We start from the raw sequence: 19,791 nt of genomic DNA, 5'->3' as shown, positions 1-19,791 counted from the left end.
CGGCTAGGAGGAACTCAGAGGGTGGTGGGGAAGACAAGCTGGATCCCAAGCACATTTCCCAGCTGCTGGATGGGGCCGGTGGCAGGGCCAGCATCCGAGCCAATGGCATGCCAATGTTGGGACAATCCAAGTGACAGGATCTGTGCCTGCTCAGACTCAGTGGCTGGGAAGAGCAAATGGGAGTCAGCATGCCCACACAGCACCAGCACCTCTGCTCATGAACCCATCTTTCCTCTGCCATCAGCACTTACAATGGGCAGAGAATATTTAGGGATTTTTTCATGCCCCTGAACCATTAAGAATACAGAAATAGCAACAGATTTTGCTTATAGTTGCACCTTTCATACGGAAGATAGCCTGCAGCATGTGACACAGCTCCTGCAGCTCCTACTGCACCTGCAGCACCCACAGCCGTGTCTGCATTAAGGCTGGGTGGCAGCAGGGGATGAGCAGGGGGACAGACACAGCGTGATCCCACTGCAGCATCCCCCCTGCCAAGCCTGCCTGTGTTGGGAGGAGTGGGATGGGACTGGCCAATGGCCCTGCCTGGGGACAGGTCCATGCTGGGCAGTTTGCCCTCCAGCTGGGGCTGGAGGTCTCAGCAGGGTGAGTGCTCACCCCAAGCCCTGACATAACTGTGGGCAGTTCCTGGCTGTGTAACAAGGCAAGGAAAGCCTCACAGAGCAGCGTAAGGGCCACAGCCAGGAACAGGCTGCCACAGGGACAAGATGAATTCCTGGGAGAAATTCCTACCTGCAATCACAGCAACGCCTGGCTCTGGGCATCAGGAAAAACACCAGCAGCCACTGGCTGAACCTTTTCTTCTCATTGGCCTAGAGCTATCCTTGTCCACACACAGCATGATGAGCTCTTCCCCAGTCCCCAGGAAGAGGAAAACATTCCTGGTTAGTGCCAGCCACTACAGGCTGTTAGATGGAGCCAGGACCAGTCTGGTGGGGACCATGCCTCTCCTGCAGCCTTCGCCATGTATCCTATCCTCCGCATCCTATCCGGCGGCAGAGACTGTATGCGTTACCCAGGACAGGTGGAAACAGTCATCATAATCTGCCTTGGCATCTTTTTTTTTTTTTAAAGCAATTTCCTCCCTCTGCCTCTCTGACAGAGCTCGGGAAATATTTAAGTGACCTGTCAACAGTTTTTTCATCTCCCTGAGAAGATGTTTTATCTGATCACGCCTTGCCAGCTATTCTTTACATGGCATCTCCCGTCTCCTCCCGCTCCTTCGAGGCTGCCTCAAACGAGATGTGACTGCCTCTGCCTCCGCTGCACTCGGGTACCACAGGGATGCCAGCACACATGAGAGCCAGTGGGCGCCCTGCCGTGCCAGCCACGGGATGCAATGGGATGGGATGGAATGGGATGGGACAGCAGCACTGAAAAGCCTGCAGCCCCCACACCAAACCACTGCACCCATGGGACCGCCACAAGTGGCCCAGCCATCTTGCAGAACAGGGGGCATGGGGAGCCCCCCCCAAGCCTGGTCCTTGGCTTTTAAGAGGGAACAGCACCGACACCGGGTTTTTGTGAATGATTTTCTTGTTCTGCTTTTTGGCCAGAAGGGCTCTACAGCAAGGTTGGTGCTTTAGCACAGTAATTCTCCGAGCGTAATGAAAGCTGACATTATATCAAACACAATAAAGACTCTCAGTTGATGGAGATCATTCCTGAACACACAAACCCATTAAACTGAAAAAAAAAATAATATCAATTCTACACACTCGCCAGCCAAAAGAAAATGTGATTTGTTATCTAAAAGGGGGTTATAAACACAGCTTCAATGCACTTTCTGTGCTGTAATGAAAACTGGGTTTGAAATGGCAAGACGACTGCAAATTGGAGTATTTGATTTTATTTTCTAACTTTTTAGGTAAACCTTCTTTCTACAAGGGCAAGTGCAAGGTTACAGCGACGATCTTTCTGTTCTTGGCCGATAAGTAGGATCTGTAATTAAAGGAGGAGAAAAATGAAAAGGAGGATAAGGAGCTGGCGTTCGCCCTTCTAACGCTGCTTTGAACACAAAGCCCTGCCTGGCCGTGGCAATCCCACCGGCACCGCCACTGGTGCCCATGCGTGGCACGGCACGGCTGCTGCTCCCACCATGGGCCCACGCTGGGCACACCATGGTGATGGAGCAGCTGGTTGGCAGGGCCCTGTGCCTGCAGGAATGCTGCATCCAGGGTTGTATGGCCAAGGAAGGGCACCCAGCTGAGCTGCCATGTCCCCCCACTTATCCCTCACCTTTCTCAGGTGGCCGGGAGTGCAATCTCTCTTATTCCTCCTGTCCTTTCCCATTTGGCAAACAGCAATCCTGTTTTCCCTGGAGTTTCGTTTCTAATGGAGCTTGAAATTATCTGGGCTTTGTTATTTGCTCGCGTGCTTGCAGCAGGGGTTATGGATGGAGGCAGCGGCGTGGGGCTGCCCAGCACCCATGCTCCCAGCCACAGCACCCCAAAACCACCCATGCTGAGGGGTCCGTACACCCACAGCTCAATGTGCAGCTACTTTTCTGTTCCAAGGAGAAAGGGTCTACTGTGCTTTAACCCTTCAATCACCCCTTTCCAGTGCCCAAAAGGTGGGCAGGGTGGGAGGCAGGGGGGCAGCAGGCAGAAGAAGAGGGGAGCTTCCCAGTATAAGTGATGGAAAATGCAGCAAGGAAGAAGAACTGGGAGAAAAACAACAGTAATAAACATTTTATGAAGCAGAAAATGGCTTATAAAGAAGTCAACTTTTAAAGGCAATTTATATAATCCTGCCAAGCACATATAAATGCGGGGATGGAGCTCTGCAGCGTTGGAGTGTCCCTTAAAGGGACAAATAGCTCCGGCAGCTCCAGCAGACTGACATGCAGTGATGACAACGCCCTGGGATGCATTTCACGGCTGGTGGTGCAGACCTGCACCTTTGACAGCAGCCCCTGGGTCAGCATGGTGCTGGGATGGGGATGAAGGTCTGGAAAAGAACCTAAGGCACTGGAAAACCCTGGAGGAAAGCGGAGCACATGGGTGGAGAGGAGCGGAGAGAACAGCATGGCAGCTTGTCAGCGAGGATGCATACAAAGGATGGCAGGAAAAAACTCAACATGACCTTCCAGCGTTTTTATAGGTACATTTTGCAGGTCTCTTGCCTGAGCAGGGTGGCGAACAGAGCATGGAAACCTGGCAAACAGCATCACGGTGTGGGCTGCAGCCCTGGCACCTCCATCTGCTGCTGTGGATGGTCAGCATGGGGGGCTCAGCACCACTGCCATGGCTGGGGGACAAGGCTGGGGACATCCAGAGCAGTGGGACAGCACTGATGTGCCTCGAGGGACAGACCCCGGTGGCTCTGCACAGAGTGGAGCCAGCTGTCCCAGCAGACCCCTAATGGCCCCACACCGCAGCCTGCCCCACTGCCCCCTGACCCTGCCCACCATGCCACCCTCAGCTGCCACGCAGCCCTGGGGTGAAACGAGCTGGAGGGACAACATGAGGAGTGCCCTGGGTGCCACTGCATGGGTGACCTTGTGGGCAAGACTGCTTTCAGCCAAGGACAGTGCTCTGGTGTCCAGGGGAGCTCTGGGGACACGGCCCTGGCTTGGCATGACTGGGGGACAGGAGGGGCCTGAGGGTGCATGAGGACAAGGAGCAGCGATGGGGCAGCACAGTGTGGGGCAAGGAAGAGTGTTTTGGGAACAGGGAGGCACTTTGCAAAGCCCCTGAGGCGGGAGGCTGAAGTCAACCCTGCAGAAAGGCCAGTGTGGCTGGTGTGTGGCTGGGAACACATGAAAAAGAGTGAGAAAATAGAAACTTTCCCTGTAGAGACGCGTTATGAGTGATTGCTGGCAGCAGCCTCCCAGCCGCTCGGGCTCCTGCTCCTGGTTCATTTTCCCCCGGACTTCCATAGCAACCCATCTGCAGTGAGGTTTAATGGGGCTGCCATTAGCACTAATGCAGCGCAAACACTCAGCATCTGCCGGCGCGACTTTGGATGGAAACACAAAAATAACCGCGCTCGCCGCAATCTGTCATCGACTCCGGCGTGAGGTTAGGACGTGACACGCTGCGAGAGCAGGGGAGAGCTGCAGCCAGGGGGAACGCGCTGCGCGGTAGGAAGGGAGGAGAGGAGGAGCTGCAGATGCTGCGCTGCTGCCTGCCCTGCCCGCTGCCTCTGCCTGCGCCGGCAGCGAGCCTGGGGCAGCAGCAGAGCCAGTGTCACCGGTGGTAGACACAGGTCGGACCGTGCCCTACCCACTTATGGGTGAAGGATGGCAAAAGGAGGTTCAAACCCTGCAGCGAGAGATGTTTATCCAGCCCCTCCATCCCCCTGCTCTGCCTGGGAACCAGGGCTGGTGCAGGCAGGGCTGGTGCAGGCAGGGCTGCCTGCTGTGGGGGATCAGACCCCCAGCGCCCCGGGAGCTGTGCACAGAGCTGGACCAGCCCATCAAGCATCCCAGCCGGGTCTGGGCTGTCCTGATAAAGCTGTGGTGAGCTCTGTGGTGACGCATCGCTGCACATTGTTTCTGGGTGACTCGCTCCTAATTACCTTGATTAAGTGGTTGCAAACAGTGCTATTAAAAATATTTTTTTTCGGCGAAAGTGGATTTCTGAAAGGTTTGTGCCGTGAATGGCAAAATGAGCCAAGAGCTCCCCAGCGCTACAGCCTTTCCCGGCACGTTTTCTCTCCCGACTGTAATCCCTCTCGCAGCAGAAGGCAGTCAGGTCTGGATGGAGAGGGAGCACTGTGGGGCTGCGGAGGGGCCCTGCAGCATGGCAGCTGCCTGTCCCTGTGTCCCTGGGGATGAGCAGAAGCACTGAGGGCTGCTGCGAAATGCTCCAGTCTTTTGGAGCCCACCCTGCCCATGGCCACAAGGCATCCACCACTGGGTGCCAGCGCAGTGCAGGGTGCATGGGGCCACCACAATGCCCTTGGGGTGGCCCACGGCCAAGTTTTGGGTGCTGCCTTAGGACGAGTTGCCCTGGGGCTCCTGACCCCAGAGGACACACAAGATTGGGCCAGCAGTAGGGATGAGAGCCCATGGGAGATGCCTGCAGCCCCCCCAGCGCTGGTCGCAGGCTCCCCCAGGAGCCCTGAGCCCACAGCTGAGGTACTGGTGAGGCACCAGCATTGGCATCAGCCAATAAACTCCAAAACTCCTTATCCTCATGATCTCCCCTCCACTGGCCTTCCAGAAAGAGGTGACAGTAACAGAGCAGTGTTCTCAGGAAGAAAGGTGTCAGTGACCACTGGTGTCAATGACAACTGTCTGCTGGAGGAGAGGGCCAGAGGGGACCCCCCACCTCTCCTTATCGAGGCTGCTTCTGCTAATGATGGCAAGACCCCTGCGAGCTCAGCCTCCCTGAGTGCCTACAGGACACAGCTCCTGGGGGGACAAGAACTGGCCACGAGAGTCCACCCCACACTGGCCACATGGCAAACAAAAGCCAAGCAGGTCAACACCTTGACTTCCCTTCTGCTCCTCCTGCCTTGTCCTCTCCACATCAAACTGTGGTGACTACCATCACCTATGGCAGGAGGGTCTACAGGAGTGAGATGTGGTTCCAGGTCCTCATCTCCTCACCTCCCTTAGCGGATCATGGTTGCAGAGAAATAACCCCCCAAACACGCCAGCAAGACCCAGTAGTGGGGCCGTCCCTGGGCTACCCTATAGGGGGTTCCCTGGGGCTGGGCAGGATCTGGCCCAACCCAGAGGAAGGGGCTGGGTGGCTCAGAAGTATTTTTTATTGTAGGCTCCGTTTGCACTGGAAGAAAAACAATCTTTCCTCCCTTTTATATTATTATTATAATTTGAGAGCATTTCCAGACAGAACCCTTCAGGTTCCTGCTGAGCGCTATCACCGCCAGAATTACAAAGTCAAATGCAATCATTAAACCCGCATCTTCCCTCTGCCAGCCCAGATTGCTCCTTCCCCAGAATCAGCTCCCACCGCATCTGCTGGCTGGTGCCATGGATGAGCCACTGCTGCCGTCACCCCGTGTGGGACCTCGGCACAAGCCCACTGCCAGAGACGGTGTGTGGGGGGTGAGAGTCTTCCCAACCCCCAAACCCTCAGCGCTGAGCCGCCAGCTCGACCTTCACCTCCTGCCTCCTCCTTCCAGCCTGTGCAGGCAGAGACGAGGCTGGAAATGAGCTCAAAATCGCTTCATTTGCTCTCGTTAGCGCTGGCAGGCGGCGGTGCCGGGGCCACCTGCATGCTGAACAGCACGGCACGGCCAGCGGCAACGCGGGAGGGAGCCGGGGAAGTGCGCGAGGAGGGAAGGAAGAGCTGAGGGATGGGAGCAGGGATGGGATGGGGAGCTGATTCAGGAGTCATCCCTGTGCTTGATCATCCCTGCGAGTCATCCCTGAGACTGATACTTCCACTGAGCTCAGTGTCCATGCGGGAAAGGGGTGGGAGCAGATGGGGCACCCGCGGAGCCTTACCCGGATGTTGTCCTGCCAGTGATGAGCCTTCTGGAACTTCTCTGCCGCGTTGGCAAGTCTCTGCAAAGCAAGCGGGAAAGGAGAAGTGAGCCCAAGGAAAGCAAGAGGAGCCAGGCATTGCCCACACCAACCTGGGACCATGGGTGCCACCCCAGCACCCACCACCGCTCTGTTTGGGGGGATCCCAGGATCCTGCCGTGCAAGCAGCGGGGCAGGAAGAGGGACTGCGGGCAGCAGTGCTTCGAGAAGGATGTCCTGGCCATGGGGAGCTGGTGTTTCTCTGCTTGCTCCCTCCTTTCCCAGAGCAAGCCAGTGTCTCCAGAGGAACTGCTGCCGCGTGAACCCAACCAGGGCTGAGCCACCAAAGCTTGGCAGCTGTTGGCACTACTGCCAGAGCCAGGCAGGCTGTCATTTGTGGTACAGAGCAAGGGCTGAACCCAGGTCCCTATGCTGACAGCCCCCAGCTCTCTGCAGGGCAGACCCTCCAACAATGCTTTAAAAACCCCCTTAAATGCCCCAATGCTGCCTCAGCCCTTCTAAGAGATGCTCTGGGGAAAGGAAGTCCTGAGGTGTGATGGTGTCTTCTTCATGTGCCCCTGCTGCCTGTGGAGAGTGGCAGCACCAAGCCCCACAGCACCCAGCCCTGGCAGCGTGGTGGGAGCAGGGCCATGACAGTGGGTGATGTATTACCAGGAGCACAGCAAAGCACAGGCAATAGAAAGTAAGGTGATGGGCAGTGAAAGTCATCATAGATCTGGCCCTCCCCAGCCAGAGAACACAGCTTGTTCTTATCAGATGCAGGGAAACGTGTATCCATCACGGCATAATCTCGGCACACACTAGTTGAAACTTTCCTATTTAATCTTTTCTTGTTTTTTAATCTTGCTTTCCAAATCAAAGTGCTTGCTTTCAATGGCCAGCATCCAAAGGGAAAGATCAGCTATCAGCTGAGCATTGAAGCAAAATACCCATGGCTCTGGTGGCAGAGAGAAGAGATTGGGATCTCTCCAACGCAGGGCTGGAGAGAAAAGCCAAGTAATGTTAATGTTCAGGGCAGATGTGTGGGGTGTCACCTGTGCAGGAGCCACCTCAAAAAGCTGTGGCCCAATTCTGCACCTCACCCCCCCAAGCTTTTGTGCTGTTTGTATATCGAGATGGCTGATTAAAGACAAGCATTTATTCCGAGTCGCGCTTCAGGCAGCAGTGATGAAATGTGCCTTGTTCTGTACTTGATAAGAGCGTATTTGTTTATGATGGGCCAGGGTAAGATTTATGGACATCTTTAACTATTCATCGCTTTGCGTGAAGTGCCTGGAGGGCTGCAAATGGTGCAGTAAGGGACAGCTACACCCAGGAACGACACTTCGACACAAGACATTTTTCCTCTGGAAAATGTCAATTTGTCAAAGTCTGGCCAGACACAACTTTGCTTTCTTTTTTTTTCCTTTCAAATACATCCAGATGTTCTTGTTTGATAAATAGCACATTATAGGGACAGGGGGAGCCCACGGCAGGATGGCACAGCTAGAGGGGAGCCCTAGCCAGCTCCTGCCCAGAGACAGGCTGCTGGCACCAGTGGGAGGGGTAATCACTGGATTTGGAACCCTCCAAAACCATGGCAACAAGGATGAGGCCTGTGAAGGGGCTATTTAGGACAGCTTTGCTCATAAGCAGGACCTGGAGCTGTGTGTTAGGACCAGGAAGATGCTGCTGCTCCAGCAACCCCCCTGGCTATGTCTCCCTGTGGAAGGTGATGGGTCTGCCCAGAGCCACACACTGCTGCAGGACATCCTCATTAATGCCAAATGAGTTCATCATGAATAATGTTATCGTGATCGATACAGCTCAAGGATTATTTCTAATCCCTAACAATGATTAAACCATTATTTTTCAAGTATTATAAATCAATCAGTCCATCTCAAGGTGCAGGGACTGCAGGATGCCAAGGATGCAGGCAATGCGCTGGGATGCTGGACAGGGGTAAACGACAGCCACCAAAACCTCCCGGGGGCTTCAGACCTGGGGCTGTCAATTGTGTGGTTCCAGCAGCAAGAAAAAAGAGAGGAATTACCAAAAAGAAAGCACAGGTATGAAATACCTGCAGATTTCCAGCAGGCTCTGGTGCAGGCAGTGCCCCATCCACAGCTCTTTCTAAGGAGCACGGTTCTTTGCTCAGGAGTCACTGAGAGCGAAGGGCAGAAGATTTAGAGGCTGAACACACTGAATTGAAATGACTCTGCAGGTCACCAAAGGCCAGCAGATTTGCAAGGGATTGGTGTCTGGAGATCCCCACGGCAGGGTCTGTGAGGGGGAAGGTGCTGTACAGGCTTTATCGCGCCGCGGCCTCTTTCGTATTCCGCACGGCACTCCTCCCTGCCTCGCTGCTCACCCGGGCAGATCCACCAGGAGCTCCCTGCTCAGCGCACTGGGAATTAAGGAGCCTCGGGGACAGCACGGACTCGGGTCGGGCAGGTGGCAGCACAGCCGGGCACGTGCCCTCCCTCCCGAAAGCCATGCAGGAAAGGAGAGGAGGGATGAGGTGGGAGACCTCCCATCTGCCTAGAGTATGGCACCTCCAAACACACGGCTGCTGGTTTTCCCCTGCTTTGCTCCAGGACCTCGCTTCTCAGCCCTGATCACCCACAAACTCACCCACTCCACGTCCCCTGTGTCGCCCCTTCCCCTCCATCGCACCCGGGGCTCTCCTGCATCACTCCAGTATTTCTGCACAGCAGCTTTCCAAGAGAAACTGGTCCAACACGCTGCTAATCTCTCTTCCCAGCCCCCACATGGCAATAAGTATGCCCTGGCTGTTCCTGCCTCAGTCAGATCAGTGGGTTTAACTTAGGAGGCAGTGGAGCAGAGACCAGAGCAGCAAAGGGAGGCCAAAGGCCAAGGTTGGATTTATAAAACAGGATTATGGCAAAGATCCTGCAAGAGCACCCTGAGCAGCTCTGCGTAACGGCACCAGCACTGTTGTGCCCTAAGCCTCCCCATGGAAATAAAGCACCCCATGCCTGTGCTGATGCTGGGGGATGCTCCTTGGGAAGCCTGGGATGTTGTCCCCAGCCTCTCCCTGCAGCCAGTAAGGAAGGGCCCAGCAATGGCCCAGCGATGTTTGCTCCGAGGGAGAGCCGCTCCTGCTAAGCCTTCATTTAACTTCCTTCCCCATGGCCATTATCACCCTCATATCGGCGCCTTCCCCAACACATGGAGTGTATTAACCTCCTGCACTGGAGCACACAGCTGGAAGGAGAGATCTTTGCTGGAGATACAAGCAGCCCTGCGCTACCAGGCCAGAGAGGTCCACACAGCATCTTATCACCCCAACCCTCCTCCCAGAGCAAGGAAATGCCAGTGAAAGGTTAAGATGAGGAGGTGAAAAACAAACACACACCACAAAGCCAAGTAACCCAAGCCCCAGGTGGGAACATCCCAGGGGGCTAGTTTTGCAGCTCTTCCTCCTCCATGATGAAGGAACAAGGATGGCACAAGCCTTCTCTTTCGACACCAATCTCCCCTCCATGAACAGGACACTCCAAAACCACATCTGTCACTGCAGAGCATCTGGAGAGATGAAAGCCCATTCCACATGCTCCACACGCCTCCATCCTGGTCTGCCTGTGTGCACCAGAGCAGAGGGCACATTCTCACAGTCCCACCTCCTGCCACCAGCTCCAGGATGTCCCCATCCCGCTCTCCCTCATCCCCAGCCTATCCTCTCCCATTCACTGAACTGGCTGCACGCACCCCCCGAAGCAAACCCTAAAGGCACAGTGCACACACCACCACCAAAAACCGATCAACCAGCCACGAACGACGACAACCCCCTTATATACACATAGGGAATATAAATCTTGAGTAAACACTGTAAAGCAGTGAAGCATCTCATCCTGTAATAATCTCCAAGACAGTTGATCCCAGGGCTCTTATTACCCCTGCAGCTGTCATCCGAAATCCAGTCGGCAGCGGGCTCAGCCACGGCTGAGTATTGATCAAGGAGGCAGCTTCAAACATGCCGCAGCATTTCTCTTTCCAAGCACTAACTTGTTTGTCAATAATTCCCTTGGCCGTGTGGAGGGAAAGGGGCGGCCGCAGCCTGTCCCTCCTCTCAAGCCTGGATCCATCCTGTGCCTGAGGGAGGGTGGAGCTGGAGCTGGCACTGGGAGGGCAAAGAAACACCCGGTGAATGGTGAAGAGCAGGTGGTAAATCCTCCAAGGGCTTCTAAACCCTGGTGGTGTAAGCCCTGCCAGCAGCGAGGATTACAAGCACAAACTAGGAGCAAAACCAGAGCCAGAGCTGCTGCAGACCCCACGTGGGGCAGTGGCATGGCCAGCACCCAGCCCTGGGAGCCTGGGATGAGCCCCAAAGCCACAACTTTCATCATTTTACTGAGTGTCTCAGTAACTCTCAGCCAGCAGCACGTGGCTCTTGTTCCCTGGCCAGCAGCTCTTTCTGCTCCTTCTCCAGAGCCCCTGTTTTTACCAGTAAGACACACCATCACCAGTCCTAACAACTATGGGGAGGGGATGAGTGGCACATCCCAAGCAGAGAGGTACCCATGTGTTTGGAGAGGGGTGGGAGGAAAGGGAGAGCATCACTGCCCAGGGTGTTTCTCCTACCCCGAAGTATCACTCAGGACTCTGGAAGAGCCTAACTTCTTGCACACAGAAAATCACCAAGGGCAAGAGGCCAGTGCAGCTAACCAGGCACCCTATGGCATGAGCCTTGCCATAGGGTGTTCTCTTCATCTCTTTCTCCCCTTGGAGAAAAGCCACTCTCTGTTACCCTTCTCCTGGCGTTTCTGCCCTCCACGAGGGCTGACATTTGCTTTCCAAACCCACAAGCAGAGAGCAGCTCTGCCCCTGACTGCTCCCTAGAAGGGGAGGAGGACCTGGGGAGCAGCAACACCAAAACCTCAGCTCAGCTGCTCAGACCCTCCTCAGCTCCAGCTTTCACTGATCTGATGCCAAATAACCAGTGTCCCATCCTTCCTGGGGAAGGAAGGGCAAACACCAGGGCGCAGGAGCTGACCCCAGCTACACCAGCAGGGAGACAGAGACATGGGTGAGCTGCGGGTGGGACAGACGTGCCCCAGCAGTGTCAGAGCTGCCCATCCCAGTCTGAGTCCCCCACTGCCACCGGGAGGGCTTGGCAGGCTGGAGGGACATGGTCCCATGAAGGGTTTCAGGAGATGGTGCCCTATAGCACAAGGTCCCAGGGCAGCCTCAGCTTCTGCAGTGGTGGGAGCGTCAGCAAACATATTAGTTGGCATCTCAGCCCGCTGCTTCAGCCCCATCTCCTCCTCAGATGAACTCCAATCATTCAATCCAATGGCGCTCCCTAAACCACACTCAAATAACCTGTGGAGCTCCGGTCACAATCATCAAGCAGGACTTGTCACAGTTCAAAATCCATTACAATAACCACAAGGCGTTTCAGTGGCAATTATAAGAGATAGTTTCACTTAAAAATCAATTTTACTTAGAGCTTGGGGGAACAGTTTTTAAAAAATAAAGAAAAAAAAGGCAGTGATACACTTGCCACTTAGGCAGGAGCAGTTCACCTGCCAGGACTCAGCTGCCAGCACCTCCAAAGAAAAACAATCCTTTCTTACCCTTCTTATTTTGGAGAAATAATGGCCAGGTTGGATGGGGCTTTGAGCAACCTGCTCTAGTGGAAGGTGTCCCTGCCCACGGCAGGGGGAGTGGAACCAGATGATCTTTAAGGTCCCTTCCAACCCAAGCCATTCTGTGATTCTGTGACATAAGTCCCATGTTAAGATGACAAGAAGTCCAAGGAGTGGCTTTCCCTCCCCTGCAGGTGCTCCACTCTGCATGGTACCAACAACCATGAGATGCAGGAGGGCATCCCTGAGACAAGTCCTATCCTTGTGGGCTCCTGGCTCCCTGCTCCATGAGGATAAGGCCTTCTGTGCCTTTGAAATCCTCCCCTTTAGCTCCTTGCCTTTCATTCAAGTGGAGGCTGTTAGAAAGTTTGCACTGGAAACCGCTTCCAATCAATTTATTTTAAGGCATCACCTCTTGCTGCACTGTGATGTGCAAGCTTTAAAAAGCATCTCATTTATTATCTGCTGCCGCGTGGGGATTTCCATACGGCACATCACGGCGCAGCAAGAGCTCCTCTAAGTTCTTCTGGAAAGGCAGATTTTCAGCACACAGAAATTCCCCCCGAATACACCAAAACATCACCACCCCGCGCCCCCAGCAAGCCCCAAGAGGAGCCCCCCAACTTCCTGGCTTGAAACATGGCATCTCCCTTGTTTCCCCCAGTGCCACCAGCAACCCTCCCACAGCCTGAGAGGGGTCAGACATTCTGAGCAGTAACTCAGGCCCCCACTACCACTGCACGTTTAGACCAGAGCAGTTTAAATTGACAGTTCAAAACACCAAAGAAAAACAATTGCAATGCAAATAATCCTCTAAAGGACTCATTAATGGTGTTTTGCTCTTAAAAAAAGCACCATAATTGGAATCAGTTTTGCTTAAACTTCAGAAAGGTGGCAACCAAGCCCCAGCAGCTCCAGGTGCCAGGGGGACGTTCCAGGGAGGTGGAAGTGACCAAGGTCACCAAATAGCTTTTCCCAATGTGTCAGCTCATATAATCCCAATACTCACCCATCTACCCCCGGCATTTCTTCAGGGCAAGAGGTAGCCTCCCAGCTGCCAGGACCCATTTCCATCCCTCTGGGACATCCATCTCCACCCTGTCTGCATCCTTGCTGTCCTGTTCTGCCCTGCCATGGGGACAACACTGACAGCACCCAGATGGAGCACTCAATGGGGTCCAGCACTTTGCCAGTGCCAGTGGCCAGCACCGGGAGCAGGAGGGGTTGTGCCACAGCAGAGTGGAGAGTGGCAAACAGGGAGCAGGAGATGAGATTGAGCAAAGAAAATGTACTGAGGGGTGAACGGTGCCCTTGAAGACTTGAGAGGACACTACAATGAGCAAAGCCTCCCAAGGAGGACCCATGGCTGTGGGTGCTGCAGACAGGAGCAGATGGAGCAGCAGAATGCCAGGCAGAGCGGTGGTCAGGGCTGGGCAGTCTCTCGGGCTCACCCATCACTGCTGGTTTCACAGTTATACATAAAGATGGCCTGACAATCTACCAAGCAAATCACATAGTTCATTTTGAAAGTCCGTTATTATGAATTTACACAATAAAAATCTAAGAAAAAGGTTTAGTAATTTGACTTAGCTCCTAAGCACTAGCTATGCTGGCACTGCCACTGCGTCAGGAACACTCACACCCAGCAAACAGGAAAAACTAACAAACTGCCTGGGCACATAACACACAAGTTTCAGGCCATTTCCCCGTCCTGGCTTTGTTTTGCCAGGGCAGTTGTGCCCCTTTCCTGAGTGATGCAGGAGGGTTGCTGAGAGGCTCTTTGGACCCAATGGGATCATTCACATTCTTCACCCCAGTGCCCAGGTTTGAGAAAGGCTTGTGCACCCCTTTGTGAGATCAAGATGACTGCTCACCCTCTCCTGGCTCTTTCAGCCTCTTGATCTTCAGCAAAGCTCAAAGCCTCAAGCTCTTGAGGCTTTGTTGCTCTTTGGCAAGATGTCCCAATATGCTTTCCCAATCCTCTGCCTCCTTGTTCAAAGACCCAAATCCTCACGCAGTATTTCCCTTCAGCCCCTACCCCTATATTAATGCTTATGGACTACACAACAAATCCAGGCTGCTGGTTGGCTGCTGTACAGGAGCAGGATTGTTGTTGCTTTGGTTTTGCCCTCCCTTAACCTATTTTCTCTTGTTTGGAGCCTAAAAATTAAGTGTCTGACTGCATTTTTACAGCACAGCAAGGACAACTCATGACCCAGCTCCCTTGGTGTTACAATAAAAGAAGGAAGCAAACAGCAGCAGACCACCACCATGGATGCAAGGGGGTGTGATGTCCACCCCTGTGTCCAACATGAAGCCCAAGCCCTGCCAGGAGATGTGCCCACTTGACTTCACCCCACATCTCTCCATTTTCTGGCTTGCACAGACGCCTGTCATTCCTGTAATATAATTTTTCCAGTAAGCTTCAATACAGATCCACTCTTGATTCCACTATTGTCTTTTAATTTCTTTTGTTCTTCCGTTTCCTTGGTCCTTTTGTAAGGGGAGCACTCTCATCGCCTGCTGCAAATCTGGGCATGTAGCTCCTGCCCAGCAGACGTGATGCCCAGAAAGCCTCGGTGCTAATAAAGCCCCTGTCATGAGAGCTCAGCTCCCCGCCCTCTCCTTCAGCACGCGTGATTGTCTTCCATTCTCAGAGTGAACAAAGAGCCACCCAAGCCAAGGAGAGGGACTCAAAGTGCATTCACTCACCACTATGCCCATTTCTTGGGCTTCGCCTTTATTCATTTTGCCTGGGATGTGCCCTCACTGCAGACCAGCCCCTGAGGATCCTCTCCCTTCCCTGGGGAACACAGCTCCGGCACGGCTGGAGGCCCTACAGCCCTCCCTTGGGATCTGCGTTTGTTGGGAGAAATCCCTTCCAGCTCAGGTTTTCCCTATGGCAACGCTGGCCTGACCCTGCAGTTCCCCAAGGGCAGCAACACTGCTGCAGAGCCTGCAGTGCCTGTCCCTCCACTGTGTTCTGGGAGCACGTTCCAGCATCACTGTTACACCCAAAACTCAAGGAGACTCGATGCTTTTTGTTTTAAAGACCAAGGTGGGGGAGGAGAAGGCGTGGAAGAGCTCCCCTAAGGGAAAAGCCATCAACTGGAACAAGATTTCAACAACTACACGTTTCTTGACCTTTTCCACAGTCATATCTTTAATGTTTCATGGACGGATTTGATAAAAAGAAAAAATTAATAAAATAGATTTCATTTTTAAAAAAAGGTCAGGACATGCGTTACACGGAAAAACTCATTTAGGTCCCTACCTGCTGCCTCGTGGATGCCAAGGAGCCCTCCCCTGCCTCCCACCCGCGGCGCTGCGGCACAGGCATCCATCTCCCTGCCTCGATTTTCATCACATTCAGGGTTTGATCTCTTTTGGACTTTTCCTTCCTCTGCCAGACATGGGGTCAGGATCCATAAGCACTCAAGAGACGCTGACAGACACTTGGGAGCCACAAATACCTGGTGTGGTGTTGCACATCTAATCTGGAGAGGCAGCCAGTGAGCTCAAACATGGAGAAGATGCTTGTCCAGGCTCCAGCACAGCTCTGCTACCTGCTGCTGCTCACTCAGCCTTGGGCACAAACCCCTCCCCATATGTCTAGGTAGATGTTGAGGCTGTCTCAATGCCCAAGCCATGCACAGCCCAACAACCAACATCTGCACACTCCTGCTCACCACAGCAGCCACTCTTGTGGCTCTTGCATCCACCCCACGGACATCACTCCTTGCCCTTGCCCGTGGACATGAACATAAATCCCACCCGCTGTGTTTGAGGTTGGGCTTGTCAAGAGCAAGCAAAGCACAATAAATCCCCCAGCACAGAGCCAATTCCTGCTGATCAAGATGTTTTAAACCAGAAATGATATTTAATAGCAACTCCTTCCCAGCTGGCCCAGTGGCCTATTCCCAAAGGCTCAGAAACAAAAGCAGCCCGGATGTCAGCTATGAACATTTGTATTATCAAGCCCATTCTGCAATTAGAGCAGACTTCTGTCTAACTTCAGCCTCTTTTCACCATTCCCTCATTTTTTTATTCACTAAGAACAAAATATAATTCAACAAAGTTTGCAAAAATATATAGGAATTACTGTGATAACATCATACTAAGTTATTAAGTGGTGACAATGGGGGACAATTACAGTATATAGTCCATTATACAGCACTGCCATTGGGATGAATGAAGTAAAACACATGGTGAATGGTGAGGAGCTTATTAACGAGAACATTAGTGCATCAGAACATAATACCTGCCATTCAGCCAGGAGTTATCGCTGTGCTGGTGCAGACTGGGGAGGAAAGTTGTGGAAAGGGCTGACAGCTTCACCGCACAGTTTGAGGCACCAGCCCTGTGCTAGGGACACTGTGGATTGATCCACGGTGCTTAAACAACAAAAAAGGGCAAAACCTCACCCCTGAGCTGCCACCACCACGAGTATTTCCCTCCAGTTCTGCTTCTGGAAAGCCCTAAAGATTTTTGCAATGGCTCAGCCAAGCAGAAGTGGACAAGGATTTCTCCCAGCTCCCACCGGCATCCATAGGAGCATCCCCTCTGTGCTCACCAGAGGGCATCTCACCCCTGCCTTTCGGCCAAGGGCTGCTCTATCATCAGCAAAGCTTTCCAGGCTTGTTTTATTTCTATTCTGAGCTTTCCTCCTGCCCCAGCAGTGCCTGTCCCATGGCTTTTTTGACGCCGGTCTGTGTGGCAGTGGCTTGCACACAGGATGCCACACTGCAGCCCTGCAGCCCTGCCTGCTCTCACTCTCACCAACCAGCGATATCTGTTTACTCTTAATTTTGAAAGCCCAGCAGAAAATTCAGGAAAAGGTGGCCAAACATAACAGCCCGGTGCCCCTGTGAGACCAGCAAAAAGAAAGGCAGTAACGGCGATGCTGAGCAGCACCCAGCACTTCCCTGCTCCAGGGAAGAAAGCTGCGGCAGGCAGCAGGCAGATGACAGGCAGTGGACAAGCCTCATCCCAGTCCTCTGCCCAGCTCTGAATGGACGAGAGCTAAAGTGAGCACAGCTGAAGAGCTGAAGGTTAAACCCTGGATACAGCCTGCATCACAAATGCACATTTTTTGGAAGGCTTTAGGGGGAAGGAGAATAAAACCCAGCCCAGTTCCTGTGCCACCATCTCGGTGGCCCCACAAGAGCATGCCACGCTCTGGCTGAAACATCCCCTGCATGATGCTGGCTCTCAACCGGTTGCTCAGCGTTGGGTTTGGGTGTCCCATTCCACTCACTGGTGCTGGACACATCCCGGGCTCCCTTTCGCCATCACCCGAGGTCGCCCCTTGCCTGCAGAAGGTGAAGTGGACCACGACACTGGGAGATGCATGAACAAAATTATCAGGGAAGATGCTCTTTGTTGGTAAGGGGCTCGAGACAGAAAGTTGCAGACCGGCTTCCAGAGCAAAGCAGCACAACTCCTACACCTGGTCCTGTGCAAGGACTAACCTGTGGGAAGGGCTGGCTTTATGCTCTTCCTCCCAGGCTCTGCAGTCCCCTGGAAGCCACCGCACCTGGTTCTAGTTTGGGTAGGTCCTGTCCCTCCCCTCTCTGCTGGCTCACCTTTGCTGAGCCAGTGCTGGGTTCCCTGCAGCTCCGGCTTGCTCCTTCTAAGACGTTATTTTTACACTTCTCTTAAAATACAACACTAAGAGAGGCTTCTTGACTATATTAACATTAGGAATCTAATCAGCAATCAGACAGCTCATAATTTTCTGATTAGCTCTGATTATACTCAATCTTTAGGAATGGGGAAAAAAAAAAAGGAGGAAAGAGAAAGGAAAAAGAAGAAGGAAAAATACAAAAATATTCTCTGCTCAGTTTTCCCACCCTGATTCCCTTGATGAGGCACAGAGCCGCAGCAGCAGCTCTGCTGACCCCAGCGAAGCAAGACAGTGCCACAGTGACCTGCTAAGGCAGCATTGCTCAATCTTCCAGTGCCATCGCAGTGCTGATCTTCATCCTCACAGGCTTAGCTGGGATGTTGTCCCAAAAAGGGGCTGCTGAGGGAATGGAGAAGACATCAAGGGTACCAGAGCTGCTGACAAACCCGGAGGAGTGTTGTGAGCTCTGCTCCTGGGCCTGACACCTCAGATAACACACTAATAATCAGGGTAGAAGGATGCCACAGAGGAAGGAGACGATGTGTGTGTATTCAGCTGGCTTCAGCCTGGAAGGAGGAGCCTCTCCAGGCAACAAGGAGGAGGAGGAGGCTGAAGAATGCTGTGAGATGAGGCCATGGCCACACACAGGCTTGGTAGGGTACAATGAATGCTTTGTGGCAGCCCAGAGGGAAAGATCCCAAGAATTCAGGATCTGAGGATTGGCAGAAGCTGGGAGGCAAACAGCAAATGGCCTGAAGGTCCTGGGGCAGGAGCAGAAGATGCAGGCAGATTTACCTGCAGACCAGGCAGTGGGAACTGAGATGCTCCTCAGAGCAGGCTGCTCCACTGAGCATCTCCAACCTCTGACAACAGCAGCAGGGAGAACCAAGGGGAACTTGAGAGGCACCAGGGACACGGCTGGGCAGACACATGTTGGTAGGAAGCCTAGGGAAGACTTGTGCTTGGCCTGTCTCCATCCATACCAAAGGACCTCAGAGGACAACTCTTGCTGGGCTTTTTCGAAGAAGGAGAAGGGGATGCCCTGGTGCTGAGCCTCACAGCTGCAGCTGGGAGGAAGGAAACTGAGGAACAAGCCAGAGGAAGGAGATCTAAACCAGCCCCTCTAACAGAGTTAATGAGTTGTGCACACTCTGCGTAGGAGCTTCACTCCTGACTGCAGCAAGCGATCAGCTGATGCTGTGAAGCATGAGATTTAATTATTTGTATCATAGCCACGGCCTGCATAACTACAAATGATATTAATGGTCATAAAATCATCCAGCTGGCTCTTCAAACCTGCTGCCGCACCGACCCGCCGCCTTGCAAGGACCGCTCGCATCATGGCAGAACCGGTGGCAAACCCCATCCACTGAACATCGCAGCAGACTGACACCACCTGGAAGGGCCACCCCACGTCCAGCTAGGGTCGCTGTGCATGGAGCACACGATTTGGGTCTTGAAGACAGCCTTGATAACGAGAGGTGCTGCGTCAAAGCCCTGCCTGGCCATAGATTTGCATTGGCTTAGCTGAACCTCTCAAGAGCCTTGTGCCTGCTTGCAGGCTGGGGAGCTGCTTTGCTGGGGAAGAGAGGGCAGCTCTGGCTCCCTCCAAGCTGCTCACCACTTGCCTTTGCTCCAGGCTGGCAGATCTGCCCAGGGAGAGCAGTGCTCCTCACCTTGGTCAAACCAAACTGGGTTAGCAAAGATCTAGGCTAAGCTAGGGACCTGCTAGAAAATAGAGTAGAACAGAACAGGAGAACAGAGTAGTTCAGGTGGAAGGGACATGCAGTGATCACATAGTTCAACTGCAAGACTAAGCGGACACCAGCCCAGTTTGAACCCAGGGAATTCAACTGCAAAAGCAAATGACCCAGGTGAGAGCAGAGTAGCTCTGACACTGTGCCCCAGCAGCCTGATGCCACTTCTCCTGTCCTCCTTGGCTGAGGTCCCCAATTGCTTTTACACCAACTTTAAAGACAACACCTTGAAATCCCCACTTGAACTAAGCCCTGGTGAAGGAAAAGGTGCAGGTACCCTAGGGCTTGGCTCTGCCAACCCTCTTCATGCAGCATCCCAAGCAGGCATTGGGGTCG

The 19,791-nt window shown here is 53.4% G+C and overlaps 1 protein-coding gene across 2 annotated transcripts in view; it reads right to left on the bottom strand.

Annotated features, from left to right (window-relative positions):
• CACNA2D2 (calcium voltage-gated channel auxiliary subunit alpha2delta 2) overlaps positions 1-19,791 on the bottom strand; it is a 207,153-nt gene that overhangs the window by 37,322 nt on the left and 150,040 nt on the right. For both annotated transcript variants that reach the window (XM_030501716.1, XM_030501717.1), the window contains exon 4: positions 6,443-6,502. In XM_030501716.1, coding sequence (XP_030357576.1) covers positions 6,443-6,502 — 60 coding nt within the window. The remainder of the gene's footprint in view (positions 1-6,442; positions 6,503-19,791) is intronic.

The sequence above is a fragment of the Strigops habroptila genome, chromosome 11, assembly GCF_004027225.2.
Source record: "Strigops habroptila isolate Jane chromosome 11, bStrHab1.2.pri, whole genome shotgun sequence".
NCBI classification, from domain to species: domain Eukaryota; kingdom Metazoa; phylum Chordata; class Aves; order Psittaciformes; family Psittacidae; genus Strigops; species Strigops habroptila.
Note: the sequence above shows the minus strand (reverse complement) of the source record. Positions and strands in the feature narration are given on the sequence as shown.